Raw genomic sequence first — 27948 nt, 5'->3', positions numbered from 1 at the left:
CCTACATAGAAACATATTCATAATAGGTATTCAGTTACTTAATTAGCTCTTTTAATAACTTAATCTCATCCTATTATGCAAAGATCTTAGAGCATTTAATAACTTAATGGCTTGCATATTAGTTGACATTCCCACCATCTAATTATCAATTATTTAGCTAAACAATATACACTTTCGACTAAGCTACATTTATCACAAAAACATTGCGTGCGTTCGCTACACCATTCAAGAAATAACAAACTTTAAAACTAGTTTTTTGCTGCTTGTAAACTTGAAAAACTTTGATTATAACCTTTAATTCTACGGAATAAGACTTCAATTCGACTAAAACTATTTTTCAATATGGCAGCGGTCGCGTTAAGTTGGTATTGTTACTATTGTATGTAGCCAACTTCAGTGCGCTTCGACCCGCGGACCGATGTGGTCATGTTTCTCGCGACAAAACTTTTTAAACAAGAATTCCAACGTTAAAGTGAACAAAAACATTGACTGAAGTGAATTTGCGGTGTGAATGTTCATTATATTATGTTAAAACGTGTTTTGTGGTTATAAAACTGTTAAACAGCCATTGTTTGAGTGCAAAACTTCGAAATTCTTGAAAACAATGAGTGTTTAACCATCATGGAAGACGTGTACACAATTAAAGTTAAAACGAAACCTGATAGGAGGAACTTATATCCTTCTGAGCGAAGGTATTCGGCGTCAACAGTGTCTGGGCTGGCTTGGGTGCACATAGCCCTAGCGGCTACTTCCTTTCTTCTCGCCTGTTTAGCGCTCGTGAACCCAAATACCGACACACAGGTACAAAATAACAATACGCTCCGAAATGACGTTACACGAAATCCCGTTTACGATCTACTGCAAAATGAAACAGTAATAAACTTGAATAATGAAGATGGAACTCAAAAAAATTCGCTCAACGAAACGAATTTTGTGACGAGTGGATCCAATGAGACCGGAAAATCGTTAAATTCAAACGAAACGACGGATTTAGACGGTAATAAAAATGATAGTAATTATATATTGGTTTTAGCACCGGCTTTAATTACTATATTTGGTTTAGCTGCCGGCGTAGCTAGTATACTAGCGTCAGTCAGATGGTACATAGACCATAACATAACCTGGTTATTCGTCATGTCGTGTTTATCGACGCTGATCTCTCTCGCTTCGTTTGTAATGATAGCTGTATGGTTTATAACCACGTCTGAGGGAGACATCACCGAGTTCTACAAGGACAAAGTGCCTTTCAAAGACTATGTAGTCATCAGACATACAGACGTGATCATTAAAAATGAGTCGCATATGATTGTCGCGCTAAATTCGACTGCAAGCAATGAAGAAACACCGAATTTGTTTACAAAACGTGTGCTATCTATCAACATTTTAATAGCCGCGTTTTTGGAATTACTGTGGTCTATTCTAAGCGTGAAAATTTCATATAAAGGCATGAAAAATACATACAAAGAAGAGAACGAAAGACGAGGCAACTGCATATCAGTTGTGACAAAAATTAAAGGCAATGACACCCGAAAATTGCCACGAAATGGCAAGCTTTTGCCTCCAAAACCTGACTTAATTGACCACTATCCTAGCAAGAAAATTAAAAGGATATTCTTAGCACAATCTGACAACGGATTTTATTTGAAAAATCAAGGCAATAAAGCGAAACAAAATACTGAAACAAGTTCGGAATTTTATAAAGAGCGGATGATGAATTTTTTAAACCGATGCGCGTCCTTGGAAGGTATGTCCAACCCTGAGAATACTTCTAGCGTCCATTCTGAAGCCTTGAACCCGATACCAGAAGGCGTGACTGTTGAAACCAGTGTTCAAGACACAACGAACATACCAGTCACTGAAATAAAAGATCGAGTGACCCCTATAAGTTGGGGAGACACTCCTGAACATACGGTTTATAATCAGAATACATTGAATTTGGACAAGATTTTCAAGTTTAAGCCAAATGCGAACAAAAGTGAATCGGTTAACGAGTAGTGCGTGATAGTGAAATTGACATTGAAATGTATTGGACACGCGAACTGTGAAAATATCTGTGTTTTAGTATTGGTAGATGTGTTGCTGTGTTCAAACCAAAGTCACTGTCAGCCGCCGATTGTGAGCGAACTTTACGCAGTTTATAAATTGTATTTCCGTATACCTACATATATTCACTTTTTCGTTGACATCTAACCGACGATAGGTACGTTATGCGCTGACATTGAGTAAGTGAGCCTGCTCTCAATCAGCGGCTGACAGTCAGTTTGGTTTGATCAAAGCCTTAATTTTGTATTTCTTCGACTGCTTTTTCTATGAATTCAAGAACTACATATATCTATAACTGTGATAAGTACGGACATTCTTACATTGTTTGTAGTGATCTAACATTTTGACATATTCAAGCTGTAGGTACCTACTTTGTTACATTGTATCATATTGGAATCTGTATAATTGTTTACTTTCGCATTGTAAGCTTTTTTTTAACGACGTCAAAAATCATCAAATAACCCCTCCCGCTGTGGGTTAGCAGCGGTGAGGGAGTGTCAGACTCTTACTGACTAAACACCGTCGTGTTCCGTCGTAGGCCTTTTATGTACCAGGGTCGCGGTATCTCTTTCGAACAACCCGCAGCCCCGGCCGGCCTTGGCCCTGCTGGGACCCGCTGGGTTCGCATTGTAAGCTGATCTCTGGAATTTGACAAATTCTTTACTTGGCTTTGATCTTGACTATTTACCAGTATATTTGTTTTTGAGTCTTTTACATACCAGTGTAAGCGATTTTGGGCATTTTACGTCCAGAATGTTTAAAATATCTGTGTTAAAAATAACAGGATTGTATTTATAAATATCGTGCTGGCTAACGAGATTTTTATGATGACAATACCTAATTTAGGCTGATATTTTATAGGACTTTAGCATACTGCAATTCATAACGTGATCTTATAAAGAAAATACGCGTTATTGTATAAATATTTAAATGACTTTGTACCAATTTCGACACAATTCTTTTAAACAATGGTATATTCTTCTATGTTGACTGGTTGACCGTTTGTCTACTTTTGGCCTATTTCTATAACATATCTGTGTTGTATTGTAATTTTTGACATTTGTTCAATATACCTAAGTTGTATCCAGTCGGTTCTTGTAAAGCACTGGTACTCAGCTTAATCCGGTTAGACTGGAAGCCGACCCCAACATAGTTGGGAAAAGGCTCGGAAGATGATGACCTAAGTTGTATCCAAGATCTGAGGAATCATACATAGGTACCAAAAATGTCAATGAACACAAAATATTTGAAGACAATGGAATAGACATTAGAAAATGACAAACTGAACACAGGTTTTTTTACATTTGAGATTTTGGTTGTTCAGATATTTTGTAATTTTGATTGTGTTCAAGTTTTTCTTAGCTGACTGTACTTACTACTGGAAGTGTGTAAACAATTCGTATTTTGCATTCCGGGGCTGCGGTAACTGTTTTGTGTACCTAGGTTTAATGGCCTACCGCTATTTAGGTCATTCGTCATCCTTAACAGCATAGTCAGAGCTAGATATAGAAATACATACCTAGGTAAAGATATTTTTTTGTCTCGATATGGGTTTGAAACATCTGTAAATGTACATACAACAGCACGTCAATTCTACCTCAATCTGTCAAATATGTTTTCAACCTTATAACAATAGTAGAAGGTTAATGTTTGATTGGTAAAATTTGACATATTCTGGGGCCCTGTTCTCCTCATTTTACTTAAGCGACATACGATTCACGTTCGACTGAGTTCCAATCACGACTCGATCACGATTGAAGCGTATGTGTAGCATTCCACTATTTTTTCTTTGAAATAAACGTTTTTATCCTTTTCTGTCATTCAATAATGAATCATTATGTCTGCAAATGATTTACGATTGCAATATGATTGTAGAGCAAACTACCGTACCTATATACCAAAATCAACATTCCCGCACACAAGTATTTCTCACCCGCTTTCGTGTAATAAACCATCTGTACCCATATTCTAATAGGTACCTAAAATATTAACAAACAGCAAAATAACTGCCAATCCGATAACATTCAAGCTCTCTCCAATTACAGGCCGACAGAACTAATTGACAATGCTAAATTTTTATGGCGCGGCCGCCATTTGCCAATCAGAGACAATTGCGAGTCTATCCTACTCTATGTATAGACAGACTAATGTTATAATGCTGGAGAGTTTGTTTGTTTTAACGAGTTCGTAAAAGATTGTTGAAAATTAATTTAACAACATCTGAATCAGACTATATGGAATGGAGTCGTGGTGGCATAGTGGGTAAAGAACCAAGTTCTCAAGTATGACTGTGGGTTCGATTCCAGGTCAGGCAAGTACCAATGCAACTTTTCTAAGTTTCTAAATTCCGGCCTGTCATTTCAATATCTTTGGCAGTCGTTACGGGTAGTCAGAAGCCAGTAAGTCTGACACGAGTCTTACTCAAGTTGGTAGCACTTCGAAGCGTTTAGGTAATCCAAGGGTTGTTACGCGACTTCTCTCAACGAGTCAGTGAACTAGGCTTTTATTATATTGTTTTCGCCAAGGACTTTAGCTTGAGATCCAATTGGAACGACCTTTACCCATCTTTTTATTGGATGAAAAGGATTTTATGTCGACATGTTGCTTGGTTTTTAATTTACTTAGCTGGTAAAGCAGTATTCAGTATCTAGATAGGTACGCAATGGTTTACTAACAATTTTCATGATAGAGAGTTTATAAATTTTTAAACTTTATGAATTTTACAGATTGATTCTACGATTAATTGAATAAATATTGGAATTGATTGGCACAACAGATTTCGAAAAAAAAAATGTTATCCGTCCATCTTCACTCCCAAAGATAGCCAATATTACTATTGACGAACTACTACTCAAGTTGCCTCAGGCATCGTTCAGACCAAACGTATTGTCGGCCGCTGACTGTGAGCGCGCGTTACGCAGTTTATTGCTTTTCCATATATATTGAAATTGTCGTTCACACCGAACCGACTATACGCTGTTACGTCGTCTGTTGTAGCTGACTCTCAGTGGCCGATTATTTTACTACGCGACTATGCACGGCGGACGCGGATTGGCTACGCGGACGCAGTTGCCGAATAGCGCCGCTCCGCCGCGTACGCACCGCCGCGCCTCGGTACAGCACGTCGATAATTAGTGTCCCTTTTATATAAACTTAAACGTATTAAAGATAGTAACTCATCGAATGTTTTACTGTCATACGAAAATATTTCTTGAACTTATTTGGATAAAGTCTATATTCGAAATATAAAGTATGAAATTGACCAAGAAAACATCTCTTCAAATTTAAGGGATGTACCCACAATCTCTTCTTTTTATTATTTTCGTCTTCCTCTAGAGCAGTGGTTCTTAACCGGTGGTCCGCGGACCACTGGTGGTCCCTGGAGGCATTCCAAGTGGTCCGCGAAGCTTATCTTCGCGACGTTGCTATACGTTATCTAACTTAATTTTTATCGACTTATCTATGCGAGCGGGGGTTTTCGTATGGACGTATATCGGGTGTGTCGTACCTAGTCCCCCCATTCATGAAAATGTATGTTTGAGCTACATTTTACGTAATTTTGGTTTTGAGTCTTAAAAAATAATTAAAATATCGCGCTCGCTTCGCTCGCCTATTCAGAAACTGTATGCCCTTATTGTTGCATTTGTCAACAAACAAAAAGTTAAGTACGTTTGGGCTAAATTTTACGTAATATTTGGTTGAAGTCCGATAAAAATTTCGCGCTCGCTTCGCTCGCGTATTCAGAAGCTATATGCCCTTATTTTTGCAATTGTCAATAAACAAAAAGTTAAGCACGTTTGGGCTAAATTTTACGTAATATTTGGTTGAAGTCCGTTGAAAATTTCGGAACATTTGGAAACTACATAGGCATGTTTTTCTTCATTTGCATTTGCTTACCTACACAACTGCCGACATGCGTTTAGCTTTGACTAGAAGTGACCCAAAAATTCACTTTTTTTTGATAAATAATAAAGAAATGAGTGCTAATTTAGGTAAACCGATGAGGTGGTCCCCGGCAAGACAAACTTTAGTTAAAGTGGTCCCTTATGTCAAAAAGGTTAAGAACCACTGCTCTAGAGCTTCGCAAATGGCAACTATCTGAATGCGCATAATTTAATTGAAATATCAGTAAAACGTCTGATTTGAAAAAAATAAATTACGCTAGTTTTATCGTTTATAAAATACTACGAGCAACTTCAAATACTGAGCCCTTTTATGTGTAGAATAGTCAGCCGCTCAGCGTACGCATCTAGTGTGAACCTACAAGAGCCTATTCTTTTGTTCACACATGAAGCGCATCGTACGCTATAGCCTATTGTCGGCTTGGTGAGTACGCGTACTGCAGATTGAGTCGACGTTCACACTGGGGCAGACAGTGAGTATACTCACAGTCAGCGGCGGACAATACGTTTGGTGTGAACAATCCCTAAGCAAGGGTTGCCCGGTTAACTAGTTTGAGGAGGTTAGATAGCCAGTCGCTTCTTGTAAAGCACTGGTACGCAGCTGCATCCAGTTAGGCTGGAAGCCGACCCTAACATAGTTGGGAAAAGGCTCGGCAGATGATGATGATGAAAAGTATGCAATATTTTTGTTAATTAATACCAGTTGCAATCCGCAAGGCGTTACTAGTCTAACGCAGTAATCGACAAAGCTTAGATTCGATTCGTTTTTACTGCGAAAATCAATTATTTCTAACTCGGTTCATTACGATCATAAATGAGCGATTACCAATTATTCTGGTTTCGTGATATTCAATACGATAACTAGCGGTTTTTATGTATATTGCGGAATGCGAATTATTATTGTTAGAAATCCATACTCCATTTGGACATGGATAAAAAATAGACCAAACTATAGGTTTATGTTGATTCAAGTAACGAAGTAACTAAAACGATTAGGTATCTAGCTAGTTTTTTTATAGAATCATTTTTCCCATAAACTAGACATTTCTGCGCATTCGTAGGTACTTTTTTTTTAACGACGTCAAAAATCATCAAATGACCGAATCATCCCTCCCGCTGTGGGTTAGCAGCGGTGAGGGAGTGTCAGACTCTTACTGACTAAACACCGTCGTGTTCCGTCGTAAGCGTTTTATGTACCGGAGCCTTAAGTCATGAAATGTCTTCCTACCTTCAGAATTCTAAAGAACTCAAACTCAAACTCAAACTCAATTTTTTTTATTTCAAATAGGCCTATTAAAGCTCTTTCGAAACGTCAAAGTTAGGTGCACGGTTCCAAAGAGTTGGTCTCATGGAGAAGAACCGGCAAGAAACTTCATAGACACTCTTTTTAAAAGAAATAAAAATAATTACAAACATACAGTTTTCTATCTAGTCCTGAGAATGTTATACAATCCAAATTGAGCTAAAAATTTACTAATAAATTATACAAAATAATTTTAGTGCAATTTTTACTAGAAAAATAATTTATACAATTCAAAGAAAAGATATGTATACTATATAGGTAAACAAGTTTTCAAACAGATACTTCAATTAGTGGTCCTTTTGGCTGGTCAGGGCGGCGGCAGTCCCGTGCCCGTGGTCGCCGGGGAAGCCACATGTGCAGAGAAAAAGAAAAAACAATATTAATTTAACGCCAGGCATCACTGTCATTAATGTAATCCTGGATTTTATAATACGCCTTTTTAATCAAAATGTTTTTAACTACATTCTTAAACTTTTTATCAGTGAGATCAAGGATACATTTAGGTAGCTTGTTATAAAAACGTACACAATTCCCTAAGAACGACTTATTTGTTTTTGTTAGCCTAAACTTGGGAACCACTAATTTATGTTTGTTACGTGTATTTATCTGGTGAATGTCGCTTTTAACTGTGAAATTATGGAGGTTTTTACGAACAAACATAATATTTTCAAAAATATACAAGGAAGGTAATGTGAGAATATTAATTTCCTTAAAGAATTCTCTTAGAGATTCGCGAGAGCCCATGCCGTAGATCGCTCGGATCGCCCTTTTTTGCAGAACAAAAATTGATTGGACATCAGCCGCTGCCCCCCATAGCAATATGCCATATGACATCACGCAATGGAAATAGGCGAAGTATACAAGCCTGGCCGTAGCTATATCGGTCAGTTGTCTTATTTTTCTGACTGCAAAGGCAGCAGAACCAAGTCGCCCTGATAGGGAGGATATATGGGGACCCCATTGCAATTTACTGTCAATGGTAATGCCCAGAAATACTGTACTGTTAATTAACTCTAATTTGCTCTTTTCGAGCATTATATTATATTAAAGCTTTTGCCGCCACCTTTATCTAAATTATTTTACACGTTTTTTTTTTATAATGAATGAACATGTATAGCTATGTTCATGTTATGTTTACCTAATCGAATTCATTTTTATGTTATCGAAATATCAATGAAATCTGATGGATGACTGATCAGTGAAATTGTAACAAATGGATTTAGCTACGCGATTGTATAATTATTATTTACTTTACTTCATAACTAGCTGATCTCTTTACTCGAGTATAAATCGAAATCATCATCCTCCGAGCCTTTCCCAACTATGTTGGGGTCGGCTTTCAGTCTAACTGGATGTAGCTGAGTACCAGTGCTTTACAAGGAGCGAATGGGCTGCCTGACCTCCTCAACCCAGTTAGGTACCCGGGCAACCCAATACCCCTTGGTTGGTCTAAATCGAACTATTTCCCTTTAAATCTTATTTTTCATTAATTAACTTAAATGGTATGAAAAAAATCTAATAAAAGGCCATATCTTATTCATTGGAACCAATAGTTAATCGATTTTCATAATAATTACAAACAACAAATGCTTATGTAAATAAGTAGGTAGGTTTTGGTACGGTCAAAGTCAAAAGTAGCTGAACAAATCATTTTTTTACGCCTAACAACATAAAAGGTTATAATTTTTTAACAACACTCAAACTGAAAACCCAAACTCGAAATCTTTTCTCGGCTGCAAAATAACACTTTTTTGAAGGTTAAAATTAACAAAAAGAAAACGCCTACCCTTCACGACTCTTAGGTATTTTTTCTGGGAAGAAGTGGCGCAAAGTCATAGAAACGCCAATATTTTCTTAACATCCTAAACATCAAAAAAAGTAAATAAATAATCTTGTAATACTAATCACTGCTTTTTAGCAATTTTGAAAATTAATATTCAGCTATATAATATAATCTGTTCAGCTACTTTTGAAGCTGACTGTACCTATTTGGTTACACAAAACGTTTTATAATGCGAAACAATTTAGATCAAAGTTTCCATTTTTTAGCCTACTCTGAACAATGGTTATTTTTTTTATAGAAAACGTAGGCAAAAACACTGTCTTTTTATAGTTTTTAGTGTCTCAACGTCTCATTAAAATATATCTGTAACCAAACCGCAGTTGTAATTAGTGTTTTCAAAATACATAGTTGATAATTCATTATTTTCCCAAGTATGTTGGGGTTGGCTTCCTGTCTAACCGAATGCAGCGAGTACCAGTGTTTAACGTGGAGGGACGGCCTATATCTGACCTCCTCAACCCAGTTACCCGGGCAACCCAATACCCCTCGGCAAGAATGCTTGCCTGACTTCTTGCATTCTGACTACCTGTAGCGACTGCCAAAGATGTTCAATGACAGCCGGGACTGATGTTAAGTGCTTTCCGAAACAATGAGGAACTCGTCATGTACATAGACGGTCACCCATCCAAAAACTTACCGCACCAAGCGCTGCTTAACCTTATGATCGATGTTCTGAGTCAAAAGACTTTCTCTTTAAATTCTTTATTATGTATGTTTTACTTAAATTATCACAATAATTTATATTGTAGTACATTTAATAATTCAATGACTTAAATAATTCACTATTTCCTTTCCTGTAAAAAATTGTGTAAGCGACCGAATCATACATCAACTTATAACATTGATTAATTACATAACTACTAATTACTGTAAAACCTATGTGAAGTACAGTAAACTGCACATCAGTGGTAACTGTCATGCACCTTAACTCAATAGTAATAAGCACGATTTTCCTATAAAACTGTTACCACTGACCTGAAGTTGACTGTACAATTTAAAAATCATTGAAAATATAAAGTTCTCGAAACTTCCAGACCATTTAGGAAGAACAATTACTTTAGCATAATATCTAATTTATTCTTAAATTCATCCCCGACCCTGGAAATATTTTCACACACCCGGAAAAGATGCTAGTTAATAGCCGTACTTGATGAACAGATTTTATCCAATACTGAAATATTTTGTCTAATCGTTCTAGTAGCTCCCGAGATTAGCGCTTTCAAATAAACAAACGAACTCTTCAGCTTTATTAGATCTAAGAATAGTATACAGATACAGGCAAATATAAGCCAACTTCGGACAAGCAAAGCTTATCGACAATATCTGTAGGTATAGTTATCGGCACGGATAATGAGCTCTCGGCGGAAGAGTGGGGATCGCTTTGCGCACCGTACACTTAAGGCAATAAACCAATCTTATAATTAATTATAATTAAATAAAACTTCTGCGCAGGTGAAGGTCAGGGCTCAATATCCTTGCCGATGATTATATATACAAGCACATATACGCCAATTGTAGCCAACTTCAGACAAGCAAAGCTTCTCAACAATAATCTGTATGAACAAATGCGTAATGAGTCAAATGGCTAACTTCAAAATTGCATAGTTTGGCGAAATGTACTGACGTCCTTCTTCAATAGATTTTCAACCTTATCACAATAGTGGAAGGGTAAAATTCAATTGGTATTTCACAGATTCGGGTAGGTTGACCTGCTGGCATCTGTACATATACCTATTATATACTCTACCTACTGCTAAATATACCTATAATTTTATATGTATGTTTGTTAACGAATTTATCTTTAATCTTTAGAGTTAAGACTGATTTTTTATATGATTGTGTATTAAAAATTATGAATTTATTTTATTTGGTTTCATTTTCACATCCCCGCCCGTCTCTTCTTTTCTAATTAATCTTCTGTTAAGTTCTGTTACCCAAGTTAGCTAGTATTTGTGTCAAACAATGAATCAATTTCAATACCGTTATTTTTATTCCATCCTTCATTTCATCCTCCGAGCCTTTTTCCCAACTATGTTGGGGTCGGCGTCCAGTCTAACCGGATTCAGCTGAGTATAGTTATCGGCACGGATATTGAGCTCTCGGCGGAAGAGTGGGGATCGCTTTGCGCACTGTACACTTAAGGTAATAAACCAATAAATCGCTTCTGCGGCGTAGGTGAAGGTCAGGGCTCAATATCCGTGCCGATAACTATACCAGTGCTTTACAAGGAGCGACAGCCCTATCTGACCCCTTCAACCCAGTTACCCGGGCAACCCAATACCCTTTGGTTAGACTGGTGTCAGACTTACTGGCTTCTGACTACCCGTAACGACTGTCAAGGATGTTCAATGACAGCCGGGACCTACAGTTTAACGTGCCATCCGAAACAGTCATTGGTGTCTAAGAAATACTTAGATACTTAAGATATACTTATTTCCTCAATAAGTAGGTGAAAATAGTTAAAAATAAAACTACAAGTTATCTAAAAAAAAACAATTTTATTTATTGACAAAAAATGATTGTAAAAAAATGTACTTAACAATTACATTCTAATTTTATAATACTTAATAGTAAGAAGATCATTCCAAAAATATATGTAAATCATTATCATGTATTGAATTTGTATAATTATTGTCATTAATAATTAGCACATACATATTACATTTTTACGAAAAAAAAATTTTTTTACATTTTTTGTAAGATACTTTTAGCTGACCAGGGGTATTTTCTCAAAAATTACTCCATCATTTATCATTTAATTTTATATAGAAAAATAGAAATCAAAAACTTATTTTACTGACACTTTTCAGTAAAACTAAGGCACTTTAACCTTCATTGAAAAAACAAATTATGAAACAAAAACCGGCCAAGTGCGAGTCGGTATCGCGTATAAAAGGTTCCTTACTACCGTCCCCCGTTTTTACCTTTTGATTACAGAACCCTAAAAAATCTAATTATGAATCAATAAATTGTAGGAAATAGCAACCATGACATATACTCGTATTTAGTAAAAATTGGTGGGTCTGATATATTGAGGAATAAGTTCACCGACAATATGAACGTTTAACAACTTTTTACTAAGAATTTTCACGTAACATTTTCAAAAGTTGTTTTTAGGGTTGATTTATATGAGGCCGGGCCGTGCAGTGCCGTGTCCGGGCTTTTACGAAATTCTAAAGACGAGCGTCGTTTGTGGCCCGGACGGGCCATGGATCGTGCACGGTGTAATATAAACTGCTTCATACAAAATGTATGTAACATTTCACATCCGTGCCACGTACATGGCACGCCCCGGACACGGCCCGGCCTAATATAAATATCCCTTAGGTAAGGTTCGTATCTGGCGGATAATACGATAAATATATCATATCGTAAATATATGATCGACGCACTAACGCAGCATTGGTTAGGTGTAAATTATTGAATGTTTTATCGTATACTACTGACCCGCCCCGGCTTCGCACGGGATATCAGTATTTCCCCACAATTTAATGGATGTTATCTATATAAATAAAAATGAATTGTTGTTCGTTAGTCTGATTAGAACTCGAAAACGGCTGGGCCGATTGAGCTGATTTTGGTTTTAAAATGTTTGTCGTAGTCCAGGGTAGGTCTAAACGGTGAGCAAATAAAGAAAAAAATAAGTATTGTGTCGTGTGTTTGTGACTTTCTAAATATGCCTCCAATAATTAGGCGGTACGAAGTTCGCCGGGTCAGCTAGTTATACATATAAATCTTCCTCTTCAAACCGCATGAAAATCGGTTGCGTAGTTTTAAAGATTTAGGCGTAAAAACGGGACATAGGGACAGAAAAAACGACTTTGTTTTACACAATGTAGTGATTCTGTCTGTTTTGGGGTATTTTCCGTTAAATATGAACCTTCCTTTATGGTAAAAGGACGTTTATATAGTCGGTGAAAATGGGGCTAACATTAGTGCGGTTATGTAAGGGGCTCATCTGTGAAATAAGGGTGTTCGAGGCAGTCCAAAGCTGTGAGACGTTTTGCTGGGTCGAAGATCAGCATGCCCTGAAAATATATGAAAAAACAAAGTTAGTTATTTAGATTTTTTTGAGAATATAAAGTATGTTGTGATAAGCACAACATTATTTTAACATTAATACCTTACTAATCAAAACAATATTATAAGGCTGGAGAGTTTGTGTGTTTGAACGCTAATCTCAGGAACTGTTCGTGTTAGTTTTACTGTTAATAGTTCAAGACAAGAAGGCTGGACCGATTTAGCTGAAAGTTTGTGGGTAAGCAGAACTAAGAGACGAATATAACATCCTTTTTATCTCCATCTAGTTAGTGAAATATTCAAATCTATATCAGTGTTTGCATTCAAAGGCTCAGAAACTACTAAACTGAAATGAAAAATTCTTTCACTGTTGAAAAGCTACACTCTTGAAAAGCTACACTCTTGAAAAGAAAACTAGGGTAAGTAGGTATATATCCAAGTGAAATAGGATATATTTTATTCTGATACTGGCAGTAGGTCCCACGGGACGCGGGTGAAGCCGCGACAGAACGACTACTTTTATGTAAATTGATTCAGCCATTTTCCCCTGTATTACAAAAAAAATTTGGTAATTCGTTTCTCTTTAACAAAAACCTAACCAAATGTTCTATAGTTTCAGTATATATTACCTTGATAAGTTCCAGTGCATGGGGATGTATCCTAGGTATGATTTCAGCTAAGTCCTGAGGCTGGTACTCCGGGAAGCTGTCCAGCATGATGGACACGTTCTCAGGCCACTCCGACCGTGATGGTCTGCCTAGGAGTCTGAAATTGTGGAGAATATTGGTTAAACAATCTATACTAATATTGTAAAGGGGATTTATTTTTGTTTGTTTGTTTGTACTGCAAAAGCGCAGAAAGTACTGAAGCGATTTGAAAAATTCTTTCACTGTTGGGCTGCTACATAACATAAGCTGTATTTTATGCTGGTACGGGCAGTAGTTCCTCTGCAACGCGGGCAAAACCCCGGGAAAAGGCTAGTTATTAATATTATAAATGCGTTAATAACACACTATCTATCTGTGGTGCTTTCACACAAAAATGATGTATACAGAAAGTCGAGAGCCTGAGAAAGGACATAAGCAACGTTTAACTCGGTTGCGGCAAGTGGCTCTGCGAAAACGTGGGTAACAGCTAGTTTGTCATAAAAACTGTAAAATGTTCATATCATCATTTCCCTTTTCACAACTATGATGGGGTCGGCTGCATCTTGTTAGACCTAAAATAGTAGGGAAAAGGCTAGCCAGATAGCTTACCTGAATATACAATGCAGCTGATCAGAGTCGAAGGCGCCTGGCAATAAGGGTTTCCTGGTATGCAGCTGTGCGAGGACACAACCGGCTGACCACACATCTACTGCGGTGTTGTATGATGTTCAGCATCATCATCCTCCGAGCCTTTTTCCTAACTATGTATGGTCGGCTTCCAGTCTAACCGGATGTAGCCTACCCGTAACGACTGCCAAAGATGTTCAATGACAGCCGGGACCTACAGTTTAACGTGCCATCCGAAACACAGTCATTGGTATCTAAGATATACTTAGAAAGTACATACAAATATAGAAAAGTTGCATGTACTTGCCTGACCTGGAATCGAACCTGCGCACTCATACTTGAGAGGTTGGTTCTTTACCCACTAGGCCACCACGACTCACTCACTTGATGACTAAAATTACTCATATAGTATATAATTAGGGTAATTAACTCGTACCTGAATATACAATGCAGCTGATCAGAGTCGGAGGCGCCTGGCAATAAGGGTTTCCTGGTATGCAGCTGTGCGAGGACACAACCGGCTGACCACACATCTACTGCTGTGTTGTAGGATGTTCCGAGAAGGACTTCTGGGGGACGGTACCATAGTGTTACCACCTGTAATGAGAAATTAAATAGTTTAAAATGTAATCACAACAATATATTAGAAAGAAGAAATTTTTTTTTCTTCTTCAACCACAAACGGCTGAGGGAATTTCGTTGGACATAGAGAATGCTGTTTGTATCTCGGTAACTACTGAATCTTATACAGGCATACATAAGTTATATTTTATCAGAGTACGGTAAGTAGTTTCCACGGGACGTTGGCAAAACCATGGTAAATAGCTAGATATCTTAGGGTGCGTCCACATCTGGCGAATGTGCCGCGAATGTGCAGCTCGCGAGCCGTTTGCTCGCTGCCCGCGAGCTGCGCGCGTGCATTCGCGGCACATTCGCCAGATGTGGACGCACCCTTACACACTAATATTAGTATGAAGGCGAAAGTTTATATGTGTGGGTGAGTGTTTGTTACTTCATCATACACTAACAGATTTCTATAAAACTTCGCAATAATTACACATCAGAATACCATGTAGGCAATGTTTTTGCCTCGTGCAGGAAGTAGTTCCCTCAAGCTACAACTGAGTAGGATGCAGGTGAGTACCAGTGTTTTATAAGGAGCAACTGCCTACCTGACCTCCTCAACCCTTACTCTGACTGCCTATCTGACCTTCTCAACCTTGCTGTGACAAGTTACTCCAAAACTGCTGGACCAATTTCAATGTAATTTTGTACAAAACAGCCTAGAGCCTGTAAAAGGATTTGGGTAACTTTTTACCCAACTACAGGAAGTAGTGCCCTCAAGCTACATACCACACTGGTGAGCTTCATATCGGTGTCATAAGTCTTGGCCAGGCCGAAGTCAGCGAGCTTCACTCTGCCAGCAGCCGTCACCAGCAGGTTGTGGGGTTTCAGGTCTCGGTGAACTATGCGGTGAGAGTGGAGGAAGTCGATGCCTGATAGTATGTCGTAGGACATGCTCTGAAATTTTAAACATATATATTATTAATATGCATAGTTCTATTAGGCAAAGGTGGAGCTTCTGGCTAAGAAACAGCCAAATGGGTTAAGCATTGTTAGGTGTGGTCTGTCCAGGGATGGCTCAAGTTTCAACAGTTTTGGCAGATGCTATGGGTAGACAAAAACCAGAAAGTCTGACAACTAGTTTTAACCAAGGGACAACTAGGTTGAGGTCAGACAAGCAGTCACTTCATATAAAACACTGCTAGAGAGATGCATTTCTGTAAGGGACAGCAACAAAGATTGTTAAAGGCTAGGCAAAACGTACATTAGTTAACTTGCCTGCTACTTAGGTATAATTTAAGCTAATCATATATTTTATTTAGCTTTTTGATATTTGCCTAGTTCAAAACTGAGAAACTGTGGCGTGCACTTGGAGAGGCCTATGTCCAGCAGTGGACTGCGATAGGCTGATGATGATGATGATGATGATGAAAACTGAGAAACCATGAGTTTCGTCCATATTTTGTTCATTAAAAAAAGTTTTAACCACATCTAATTTCTTTAATTCTAAACACCAATTCTAATTCCCTTACCCTTATAGTCCTCTGCGACAATGGTGTCTGAGATCTTTTGAGGAACGACTCCAAGTCCTGGTCTACGTGCTCAAATACTAGGAACAACACCAGCTGCTGATCTCTCTCTAGTGACTGACCACCGTGGCAGACGTCTAGGAGCCTGGAAGAAGATATTTATGCCAGAGCGGTTGATTGTAGCCTAACTTTTTGGTGGCTATAAAAGGTTCATATCCTACACATCTATATATATAAAAATGAATTGCTGTTCGTTAGTCTCGCTAAAACTCGAGAACGGCTGGGCCGATTGAGCTGATTTTAGTTTAAAAATGTTTGTCGTAGTCCAGGGTAGGTCTAAACGGTGAGCAAATAAGGAAAAAAAAAATTGCGAGTAAGATTCCCAGGACGGGAGTGATTAGACAAAAACCAACTTACGGAATGCCGCAGAACCACAAAAGTAAAGTACTAGGACAGCATAATTCACCTTAGTAAAGTATACCAATAACGAAATTTCGATGCAACCGCTCACCATGTACCAGGGTAGCATAACTTATATGAGTATACCAATACCAAGTGTAGGTAGACGCTACTGCTCACCATGTACCAGAGCGGCAAAAAATACACCGGGCGCGGGTAATACCGCGGGGAACGGCTAGTATTATATTAAAAATTATTGTAGGTATTCAAACTTCTGGTATTCTTGAAAGCCTTTATTAATAGTTAAAGAAATACAATCACATTTTGTTAGGAATTATAACATTGTTCTCACTAGTTTTTACATCATGACAATTCACACCACAGTCATTCTTTTTCATAGACTAACAACCCTACATTTTTTAAATGTCATAGACTATAAATTCCTAACACCTTCTCCTATTTTTAATATATGAACATAAATTAAAAATACCTTATAATTACTTCAGAAACACATCAGTTTTCAAAACATTAACTTAAACAAGTTTTCAAAACATTAACTTAAACACTTCTAATTATAACACTCAATAATTCACACAACAACTTTATCGCAATGAAATTTAAATTTTTCTTTATATAGTGGTTTCGTCAACATATCCGCTATCTGATAATTTGTAGGACAATATATAACATCTAAATATCCTTTCTTATAATTTTCGTGTATAAAATAAAATCTCACATCTATATGTTTAGATCTCTTGCTGAATGAACCCGTTTTAATCAATTGGATAGCACTCTGGTTATCAATATTCAAACTAATCTTAATACTGCTACCAATTAATTCACTTATAAAAGTCTTTAAGTATAAACACTCTTTAACGCAATCTGCTGCTGCTATATATTCCGCTTCAGTTGACGATAGACTTACTATCGGCTGTCTTTTGGAGCACCAAGCTATAGGTCCACCTGCCAACATTATTATGAACCCTGTTGTACTTCGTCTGGTCTCTGTACAACCTGCATAATCTGAGTCACAATATGCATGCAATCTTGTAATATCTTTCCCAGCATTATACAAAATCCCTTTATCTCTCGTTCCATTCAAGTACTTCAACACCTTCTTTATTGCTAATATGTCTTGCCTTGATGGATTTTCTACCTTTTTACTTGCTTCATTCACAGCTTGACTGATATCTGGTCTTGACCTGGTTGACAAATACAATAATCCACCAACTAGTTCTCTGTATGGGAAATTTGACGTAGCCATCTTAGATTCATTTTCCTTTCCCACAATGCATGGAGTATCTGCAGCTTTGGAATCATACATATTATATTTTCTAAGTAATTTTTCTGTATAATTCTGCTGATGCAACAAAATGCCTTGTTCTGATCTTTTTATTTCAAAACCTATATAGCTTTGAGGTTGTTCATATGTTTTTAAGATAAATTCTTTTTCCAATTGATGCAAGATCTGTAATAACTTTTCCTTGTCTTTTGATATGGCCAAACCGTCATCAACATATATAGCCAATATTATAGTTTTGTCTTCATTAAAAAACACACACTGATCCGACTTTGAAGCTCTCAGTCCAAGTTTCCTTAAAGTTTCTGTAAATCTTTTATTCCATGTCATTGGTGCCTGTTTTAGCCCATATAGTCCTTTCTTTAAATGACAAATTTTATTAGGCTGTCTTTCATATCCTTCAGGAATATACATAAATATGTCTTCCTTTAACTCGCCATACAAAAATGCTGTTTTCACATCAAAAGTTATCATTTCATATTCCTTTGAAGCAGCAATTGCTATTAATGATTTTATTGCTGATTGACTTACTACTGGACTATATATTTCTTGATAGTCAATGCTTTGCTGTTCGAAGCCTCTTGCTACAAGTCTTGCTTTGTAAGTACCATTTTCTTTTATACAAAATACCCATTTACTTGACAATATCTTGTGTCCTTTTGCTCTTCCTACATCAACTATTTCCCATGTATTGTTACTTTCCAATGATTCCTTCTCCGAATTTATGGCCTTCTCCCAATTATTCTTTTCAGCAGACTTCATGACTTCATCATACGTAAGTAATACATAATCTTGCAGGTAAGCTGGTTTTTTCCGTTGTCGTTTTGTATTTATAGTTTCTATAGTTTCTATCTCTGCAGTATTACTTTCTTTATTTTCATCATTTTCTACTTCATCAATAATATCTGGGATGTTATCTTCTATTACATTACTTTGTTGTTCTAACTCTTCTATTTCATAATAACTGTCATCACTTTCTTCTTCTTGATTTATTTCTTCTTCATTATTACCTGGTATTATTTCTGTTATCACCGAACTTCCTGTTTCTTCATATTTTTCTCCAATTTTCTTATTATTATTAATTATAACAATATCCCTTGCTATTTCAATTCTTCTTTCTTCTTTATTCCACAATCTATATCCATTATTAGTATATCCAATCATGATTAACTTTTTGCTTCTTGGATCTAGTTTCTTAATATTCGAATGTAATTGTTTAGCATATACTATTGAACCAAACTTGCATATATTAGATATATTAGGCCTTTTACCATGCCACATCTCATAAGGTGTCTTATTCTTCAAAGATTCACTTGGTAATCTATTTATAATATAAGTAGAACAGTATACAGCTTCACCCCACATTTCTTTATCTAACCCTGAATCAAATAGTAATGCTCTGGTTTTATCTAATAATGTTCGATTTAGTCTTTCTGCTTTACCATTTAGTTGTGGTGAGTATGGTACTGTATAATCTAGTTTTATTCCCTTTTCAGTACACCATTTTTTAAAATCATTGCTTGTGTATTCACCTCCATTATCGCATCTTATGGTAGATACCTTTTCTGTTCTCTCTCTTTCTGTTTCTTCTATATAATGTTTTAAATTTTCTTTAACTTCATTTTTATATTTAAGCAAGTATATTTTTGTAAAATGAGTATAATCATCCATGACGGTTAAAACATAACTATAGCCATCATACGTTTTGTTTTCGAACGGTCCACATACATCAGTATGTAATAATTGAAGTGGTCTACTGGCTCTGTTTCTTACTGTGTTAAATGGAAGTCTTGTTTGTTTAGCTTGTGTACAGATTTCACATTCGTCTATTTGCCTTAATCCATTTATTTTTATTCCATCTGCCACATCTGGTAATATATCTAGTATTTTCTTTCCTGGATGTCCAAGTCTTTGATGCCATTCTAAGGCAGTGCCATTTTCTTTCATTAACAGTGTTTTTTCTTGCATATTATTATCATCCAAATTAATTTTATATAAACCGTTTTCTTTTTTTCCTGTTAATATTAATTCTGACTCCTTATATATTTTTACATTATCTTTGGTAAATATAACCACTCCTTGATTGTTTGTAACTGCATTAACCGATAATAAATTTTGTGATAAGTCAGGAACAAGCAGGGTATTATTAAGAGTACATTTTTTTCCAATGACTTTACCAGTCCCTTTCACCTCTATTGTTTCTTCATTTGCAGTCAAAACAGATGATGGTTTGCATTCAAAAAATTTTAGTATGTCTACATTTTTGGTCATGTGTGCAGTACACCCAGAGTCTACAACAAATTCTTTCAGTTTTGGTTCTTGAATTTCACCGTTTGTAAAAAATGCCTTTTCTATTCTTTTGTTACTTTTTTCTTCATTCTCATTCTTATTCTTATTTTTGAAAAAACAATTTTCTTCTCTGTGATTAATTTTTTTACAGATTGAGCACTGTTTATTTTTAAACTTACAGTCTTTATCTTCATGGTTGTCCCTTTTGCAGATACTACAGGCTCTACAGTCTTTCTTCATGTGCCCTGTTTTGTTACATTTGAAACATTTTATTGCATTAAACTTTTTCTTTGATGTAGATGAAGATGTAGCTTGAAATGCTAGCTGCTTGTCACTTTCTTTTGCTTTCAACATTCGATTTTCTTCAGCCAGAAGTCTGTTTGTTAAATTTTGAAGGGTTTTCTTATCGTCTGCCATGCATTCCCAAGAAGTTATAAAATAGTTTAAATTATTTGGTAAACAGCTTAGTATTTTGGATATGACCATTTCATCATCTATTTTTGTTCCTAGCTGATTTATACGAAATTGTAAATTTTCTATTTCACTTATTAATTGGGAAAGCGATTGACTCTCTTGTTTCTTATATGTGAAAAACTCTTGTAATAATGCATCTTTGTTTCTTTGCTCAGAACCTTCGAATATTTCACATAATTTTACGTACATTTCACGTGCACTGTTACAATTAATTATGTGACCTTTTAGTTTCTTATCAATACTGCTTATGATAATTCTTTGCACCTGAGCATCTTTGATACTGAAGTCACTTTTCTTGTCATCTTCTTTTGTTTGTGCAATTGTTTTTGCAAGATTTGCCGCTTTTAAGTGTATATTGAATTCAAATTTCCACAATAAAAATGTTTCCGCATCTTTTAATTTTTCTATCTGTATTATCTCAGGTTTTTCCATTTTTTAGTTTTTCACCGTTTTTTATTTTCTTCCTTGTTATTACTGTTTTTTAGTTTTTTTTTTCACTTGTTTTTTATGTTGGGTTTTTCATTACCCAATCCCGGTTTTTAATTTTTTCTTCTCGGGCGTTCTGGGCCCATAACCTATTGTAGGTATTCAAACTTCTGGTATTCTTGAAAGCCTTTATTAATAGTTAAAGAAATACAATCACATTTTGTTAGGAATTATAACATTGTTCTCACTAGTTTTTACATCATGACAATTCACACCACAGTCATTCTTTTTCATAGACTAACAACCCTACATTTTTTAAATGTCATAGACTATAAATTCCTAACAAAAATGTGTAAGTTTGTGAGTGTTTCTTTGTAACTTTGGCTAAACGGATTTGGATTAAAGTATCAGAACTAGCTGTTTCACCCCTCAGGAACTTATTTCTGTACCTGGACAAAATATAGCCCATGTTTCTCAGGCATAGTTTAGCTTTAGAAATGTGAAAGATCTTTTCAAATTGATTTTAGTTTTAATGCCTATACAAACAACCAAATAAAATGTATAATTAAACATAAATCAGAATAAGATGTTGGCTACCTTTTATTTGGCCATGGATGGACTGGAAGCAGACCCCAATATAGTTGGATGGAACAGAGACTATTTTTTGCACTAATATGACTAAATAGTACACTACTTTTTTCTTAAATATTATTAGCCAGAACATTTATTACCTGACAATATTAGGATGTCTGTAAGCTTCCAGCTGCCTTAACAAAGCTATCTCTCTCAACGTAGACAGTGGTATTCCGTCTTCTGTGAGGGCTACCTTCACTTTCTTCATGGCTACGATCTGTCCTCCGTTGTGGAGATCCCGGGCTTTGTAAACTGTGCCGTATGCTCCTGTAATGTTAATAAATTATAAGATATAAGTAAGTAGTCCAGAGTCCAGAAAAGTCGGTAAAAAACCACCCTGAGAGTGTGAATTCAATTCCAGGTCAAGCAAGTACCTGCAAGGCTGCGGGATTGTTCGAAAGAGTTACCACAGCCCTGGTACATAGAAGGCCTACGACGGAACATGACGGTGTTTAGTCAGTAAGAGTGTTTACACTCTCTCACCGCTGCTAACCCACAGCGGGAGCGGTCATTTGATGATTTTTGATGTAGACCCATGACTGATTAAGGGTGGAAGAAAACATCTAGAAGTAACCTCAACATGTTCTTAACACACAATCCATCTCTGTGAGAAGGCCCAACAGTTGGAAGATTAAAAAACACTGACCAGAGTAAAACTTAGTTCAAAAAACTTGAAATTACAGGAAGCTTTCTTGCTAAGCTGGCAAGTACATCTAAAAAAATAAACATACATGTAAACCTGATTTTAAATTGGCTTACTTTAGTAATATTCAACGAAAATACCACTAAAGGCTTACACAGAACAAAAGATATCAAGTGTTCTATTTTTTAATTTCTACTAATAATTGGTCAAATAACTTACTTTTAAACATAAATTAGACGAAATACTAGTAGAAGCTATAATTTATTTCCAAAAAAACAATTGGTAACTAATATGTTATTCCATAACAACGTAAACAAACAAAGTTTATTTTTGATATTTGCGCGAAAACTTATCTACCGGCACATGTGAAAATAAGGTTATTTATAGTGTATTTTTGTTAATTACCTGTCCCAATCACGTTTAATTCTTCATATTTTTTAGCATTCTGAAATAGAGCACCGACATCACTGATTGAAGCTATCGGCGGACTTTGAGAAGTACTAGCCCCCGACATTTTAACAGTTATTTACACCACTTAAATAGTTCACTAACACTAAAAACGGTATTTTATTCACTTTCCACCACTTTTGTGTCTATTTAACAGACTTTTACATATTATTTTAGTAAAAAACACGTGTTTCAAAGTTTCCTTTCTTGTAAAAGTTTTGTTTTTTTACGAGCGGGGTAAGGGGACGGCTAGACGGCAAATGTCATTGACCAAATTCAGCCACCTGCCGTTTACACGACTAATTTTGAAAGTATATGCTTCTGTTTGGGTTTGTTCTACATGGTATGGCTTTTTATTATGGTCGACTTTTGAAAACAATGAAGTTGAGTAAGCCGCCATCTATCGGTTATAAATTAAAGCGGGTCGTAATACCTTTACAATGTTTTTAAAAACTTTAATTAAAATATTTTTAAAAAGTATCGTATCTCTATAATTTACTTTTTGATAAAATAGTGACTAGAGATACAAAACAATTTTGTGTCTCATTATTTCTAATAATAATTTACGAGATTATAGAAAAAAACAACTTACTGTTCCAGAATAACCTGTTAAAAATACGCAACTTAATTTTCTTTACACGAAACTTTTAGAAGATTCTAAAGAATTTGAAAACAAAAACATCTAAAAAGGAACCACTCGCGTGATACCCTCGGGCTCGTCCGGGATTTGAACCCGGGACCTCTCGCACCCGAAGCGAGAATCATACCCCTAGACCAACGAGCCGTGTTAGAGACGAGCGAATTTAATGTTGATATTTTATTAGTAATGACGTCACTACGACTATCTTATTTTTACGCTTTTGGAAAACCATGGTTGGAATTTGGATAGTTAATGATTTCCCTCTAGTTAACTTCATCATTGCCGACTGAAGATTACTCCTATTCTATTTCTATCGAATCATATTTCTTATGAATCCTAAGTAAAATTTTTCTTAGAAAAAAATTGCAAGGTACGGTAGGTATCTGAAGTATTGGGACACTTTTGAAGTAGACTTTAATAGCAAAATTGAAATAATCCTTTAATTTCATTAATCGAAAACAATTTTTAGCACCAAAACAAGACCGAACACCTCAAGGCGTTTTAGAAAGTTGAAGCGCGAAAGGAGAAAAAAATTACCGCTACATGACACCCTCTATACGTCTCGCTCTAACTCCTTATATTCGTATGTCTTGTCTCGTTCACACCTATGAATCGAAGTAAATTTCGAGTGCACGGCGCGTCAGTTGTCTTCAGACAGTAGTGCGCGCGCATGTTTAAAAAGATGGCGGAATTTTCAACTAGATAAAACAATTTTACAACTATTTTTTTCACATAAAACGACTTTTAACTGTTATTTGTCATTTCTAAATAGTTTATTGAATTTTCTAAGATTATTTTTGTAGTGTTCTAATAGGAGTGGACACGGAAATTGCGTGTGGAAGTGTGTGGCAAAATGTGAAAGTTTCTTTTGATATAAGAAAACAGTGATCGTGTTTTTTACGTGGTATCCTACATATTTCTGGTTTCTACAGCTGTTTTGCTATTTAATAATCAGTAAGTGTATTAATTTGTTTACTCCGTATTATTAAGTTTAAATTAGTAACACTTTTACGTTTAAAGCACTACATTGGTTGCGGATGTGTGAAAATGAATGAAAGTTTTTCTGTTGAATCAATTTGATAAATTATAATTGATTGATTAAGCTTAGTGCAGATTATTAGTTCATAATTACAGGTAGTTTTATCTCATAACAATTCTGCCTTCGTCATCCAGGCTTAAGTTTAAGCTAATTAACAACAAATTCATCGTTAAAAGAATGTATTATACTTAAGTAGGTACCTAATATACCTAGTTTCCGGTACTTCCGGTCGGTATGTAAGTTTGTATTTTCCTAGTGTTAGAACACTTTCACACTAGTATGTAGACACACGTACGGGTTATACATATTATGATAAGAAGTCGGTTTATGAGTATGAGGCATACTGTTCTTCAACTGCATCCGGTTAGAAAACAAGGGTAGGTACACTTCAAGCCGACCCCCAAATAGTTGGAATTATGATGGGGGTAGTTAAGTAGTTAAAAGAATGAACCTCTGACAGCTAGTCTTACCGAGGTTTTGTGTTGCCAGGTTTGAGTAGGTCAGATAGGCAGTCACTCCAAGCTAGGCAGGTGATTTAAACTGTGTGAGTCTGTGTTTCGGATGACACGTTAAACTGTAGATCCCGGCTGTCATTGAACATCCTTTGCAGTCATTACGGGTAGCCAGAAGCCAGTAAGTCTGACACCAGTCTAACCAAGGGGTATTGGGTTGCCCGGGTAACTGGGTTGAGGGGGTCAGATAGAGCAATCTCTCCTTGTAAAGCACTGGTACTCAGCTACATCTTGTTAGACTAGAAGCCGACCCCAACAGGCACGCCGCTAGCTGTTTGTTCGCCCGCGTGCAAAACCGATTATGCCGCCCTACGACTACATATTATACTGGGTTTTGTCAAAAAATATATAAGGGGTGGGGTCCAGGGGGACCGGACCCCCCCGCCCATTCATATCCATTTTACTTGTCCAACAGAAAAAAATATGTACATGCACCGCTCTGATTGCAAAAAACGCACTTCCTTTTGGATACATAAATATTGCAATAGGTACATAACATATTACACATAACTTTTTATTTACTTGAAATGCTCTAAGTCTTAGAGTAACCTAAGAAGTCCTGGGTTAGCCCATAAGCAGACTAAGCAATTGCTTAGGGCATCAATACAGTGCAATCATTACCCAAGTGGCCCCTATGTATTGAAAGATTGTGATTAATGGGTAGGTACCAACATAATGTATATCAAAGTGCTTAGAACAGATTATGGGTAACTTAAACTAACGAAATTAAATATCTATAGCAATGTTTAATTTCAGTAAAATATGTTATTAATGGTTTTTGGTGGGTTTCCCGTTGAAAAAGTCGACGCATGAGACACATTTCATATGTAAGGAAGCGCGAGCGAAGCGAGCGCGAGATTTTTTTAGTCTAAGGACACAAAACAAATAAAAACCACTGTAAATTAACAAAGCAAAGTCAAAAAGTAAGATATGCACAGAAATGAAGTGCTAATGTACATGAAGCCGCGAGCGAAGCGAGCGCGATTTTTTCCTTAGAGTTTTCATGAAGTAAACATATCATAAAAAGCCAAAGTGAACAAAAAGCTATAACGGACGTGCGCGAAAAATGATTTTTCGGAATAGAATGCCTCAACAATTAAACAAAGATAAATTGCGATCAGTGCCGGTTTTAACTCCAGCGCCCTGGGCGAGATTTCTACGGCGCCCTTCAACTGCAATTCAAACCCATACGAAAAACAGAGGTGTGTGTAGTTACCGATTGCGCGAGCGAAGCGAGCGCGAATATATTTTTTTTATAGTTAACAAGTCGAAGCAAAAATTACGTAAAATGTAGCCCAATCGTACATAAGTTTTTGCTGGTTGGTGAATGCAAAAACACCGGAACATGTCTTCTGATTGCGCGAGCGAAGCGAGCGCGAATTTTTTTGTTATATTTTAGAACTCAAAACAAAAATTACTTAAAATTTTGCCCAAACGTACATAACTCTTTGTTGGTGTTGGCGCCTATGTATTATATTTTTGGGACTTAAAGTAGTACCGTAAATAAGAAAGTTCATATGGAAACTAGAAGTTACTTTCTTATTAATAAAAGAACTCAAAAACGACGCTACCTTTTTGCTAGGGTAGACTAAAATATTGTTGAAAAATAAAACAACTGTAAAGTGAAGCAAGCCCGAAAATTTTTGAGTTTTGGATCACTAAAAGTCCTAAACATATATAATAAAAAACGACTGTGAAGTGAAGAAGCCGCGAGCGAAGGGAGCGTGATTTTTTTTGAGTATTGGGACATTAAAAGTAGCTATATGTGATAAAAAATTGAAGCGTAAAGTAAGGAAACCGCGAGCGGAGCGAGCGCGAAAATTTTTGAGTTTTGGGACATAAAAGTAGTGTTTGTTCGAGAATTTCTCAAATTTAACGCGGAATTAAACACAAATTCGCTTCGGCGCCCCTGAGCCCGCGGCGCCCGGGTTATTCGCATACGCTGCACCATAAGTTAAGATGGCCCTGATGCTATCCATTCATTTGGATACAGTTCTTGTAAGTTGCAATCTTTGATGAAATTTAAAACAAAAATAGGAGTAACATTCTGATCAAGGATTGGTGGGGGCGCCTGCGGTGCCCCTTATATCCGGCGCCCTGGGCCGTCGCCCAACCGCGCCCTACCGCTACCAACTGCGATATCTGACATGGAGGCGCGAGCGCAGCGAGCGCGAATTTTTTTGGGGATGCAAAGGGTGAACCCGTCAAAATGGGACGACCAAAGCGAGGGCGGCTATTGCTGTGTTCGGAAATATTGAAATCAAATAATTGGTAAAAAGATATTGTATTTTTTTAATATTACGTGATAAGTCACTCGATTTGCCGCCCCCTAGGACGTGCCGCCCGCGTGCGGTGCACGCCTTGCACGCCCGCTTACGGCGGGCCTGGACCCCAACATAGTTGGGAAAAAGGCTCGGAGGATGATGACAGCGTGAGGGATATAATGTCGGGACACCTTTTCACACCCGGTCGGTTAGCCCCATGGTAGGTAAGTTATTAATTTACTTGTGTTATGGGTACTAACATAACTGATAAACTATATACAACATGTAACGTAATTAACGCACACCCTCAAACACCCCAATTAGAATATTATGTTATGATCATAATACATACACAGAATTTTTAATTTAACATGTATATGCATTGTTATTTACTAAATTAGTTA

General features: G+C 36.6%; 2 protein-coding genes and 1 non-coding gene across 4 annotated transcripts; 1 reads left to right on the top strand and 2 right to left on the bottom strand.

Annotated features, from left to right (window-relative positions):
* The first annotated feature begins 396 nt into the window (after nucleotides 1-396).
* Nucleotides 397-2463, top strand: LOC124643488. Its single transcript, XM_047182482.1, has one exon. The coding sequence runs from the start codon at nucleotides 622-624 to the stop codon at nucleotides 1993-1995; it is 1374 nt and encodes a 457-aa protein (XP_047038438.1). The 5' UTR covers nucleotides 397-621; the 3' UTR covers nucleotides 1996-2463.
* Nucleotides 2464-11569: 9106 nt separating this feature from the next.
* LOC124643481 (cyclin-dependent kinase 6) lies at nucleotides 11570-23439 on the bottom strand. 2 transcript variants are annotated; one of them, XM_047182474.1, is made up of 8 exons: nucleotides 23048-23439; nucleotides 22098-22266; nucleotides 16482-16623; nucleotides 15739-15906; nucleotides 14912-14982; nucleotides 14368-14457; nucleotides 13741-13876; nucleotides 13019-13119 (listed from the first exon to the last, which is right to left on the bottom strand). In XM_047182474.1, the coding sequence occupies exons 1-8, from the start codon at nucleotides 23154-23156 to the stop codon at nucleotides 13033-13035; spliced, it is 972 nt and encodes a 323-aa protein (XP_047038430.1). In that variant the 5' UTR covers nucleotides 23157-23439; the 3' UTR covers nucleotides 13019-13032. The 2 variants fall into 2 exon arrangements, with proteins under 2 accessions (XP_047038429.1, XP_047038430.1); XM_047182473.1 differs by lacking the exon at nucleotides 14368-14457 and having other exon boundaries at nucleotides 11570-13119; nucleotides 14822-14982; nucleotides 23048-23437.
* A 362-nt stretch (nucleotides 23440-23801) lies between these two features.
* Trnap-cgg lies at nucleotides 23802-23873 on the bottom strand. Its single transcript has one exon. It is a non-coding gene; the product is annotated as a tRNA-Pro (tRNA).
* Nucleotides 23874-27948: the final 4075 nt, after the last annotated feature.

The sequence above is a fragment of the Helicoverpa zea genome, chromosome 27 (assembly GCF_022581195.2).
Source record: "Helicoverpa zea isolate HzStark_Cry1AcR chromosome 27, ilHelZeax1.1, whole genome shotgun sequence".
Lineage (NCBI taxonomy): Eukaryota > Metazoa > Arthropoda > Insecta > Lepidoptera > Noctuidae > Helicoverpa > Helicoverpa zea.
The sequence above is the reverse complement of the archived record's forward strand: the minus strand, read 5'-3'. Positions and strand labels throughout refer to the sequence as shown.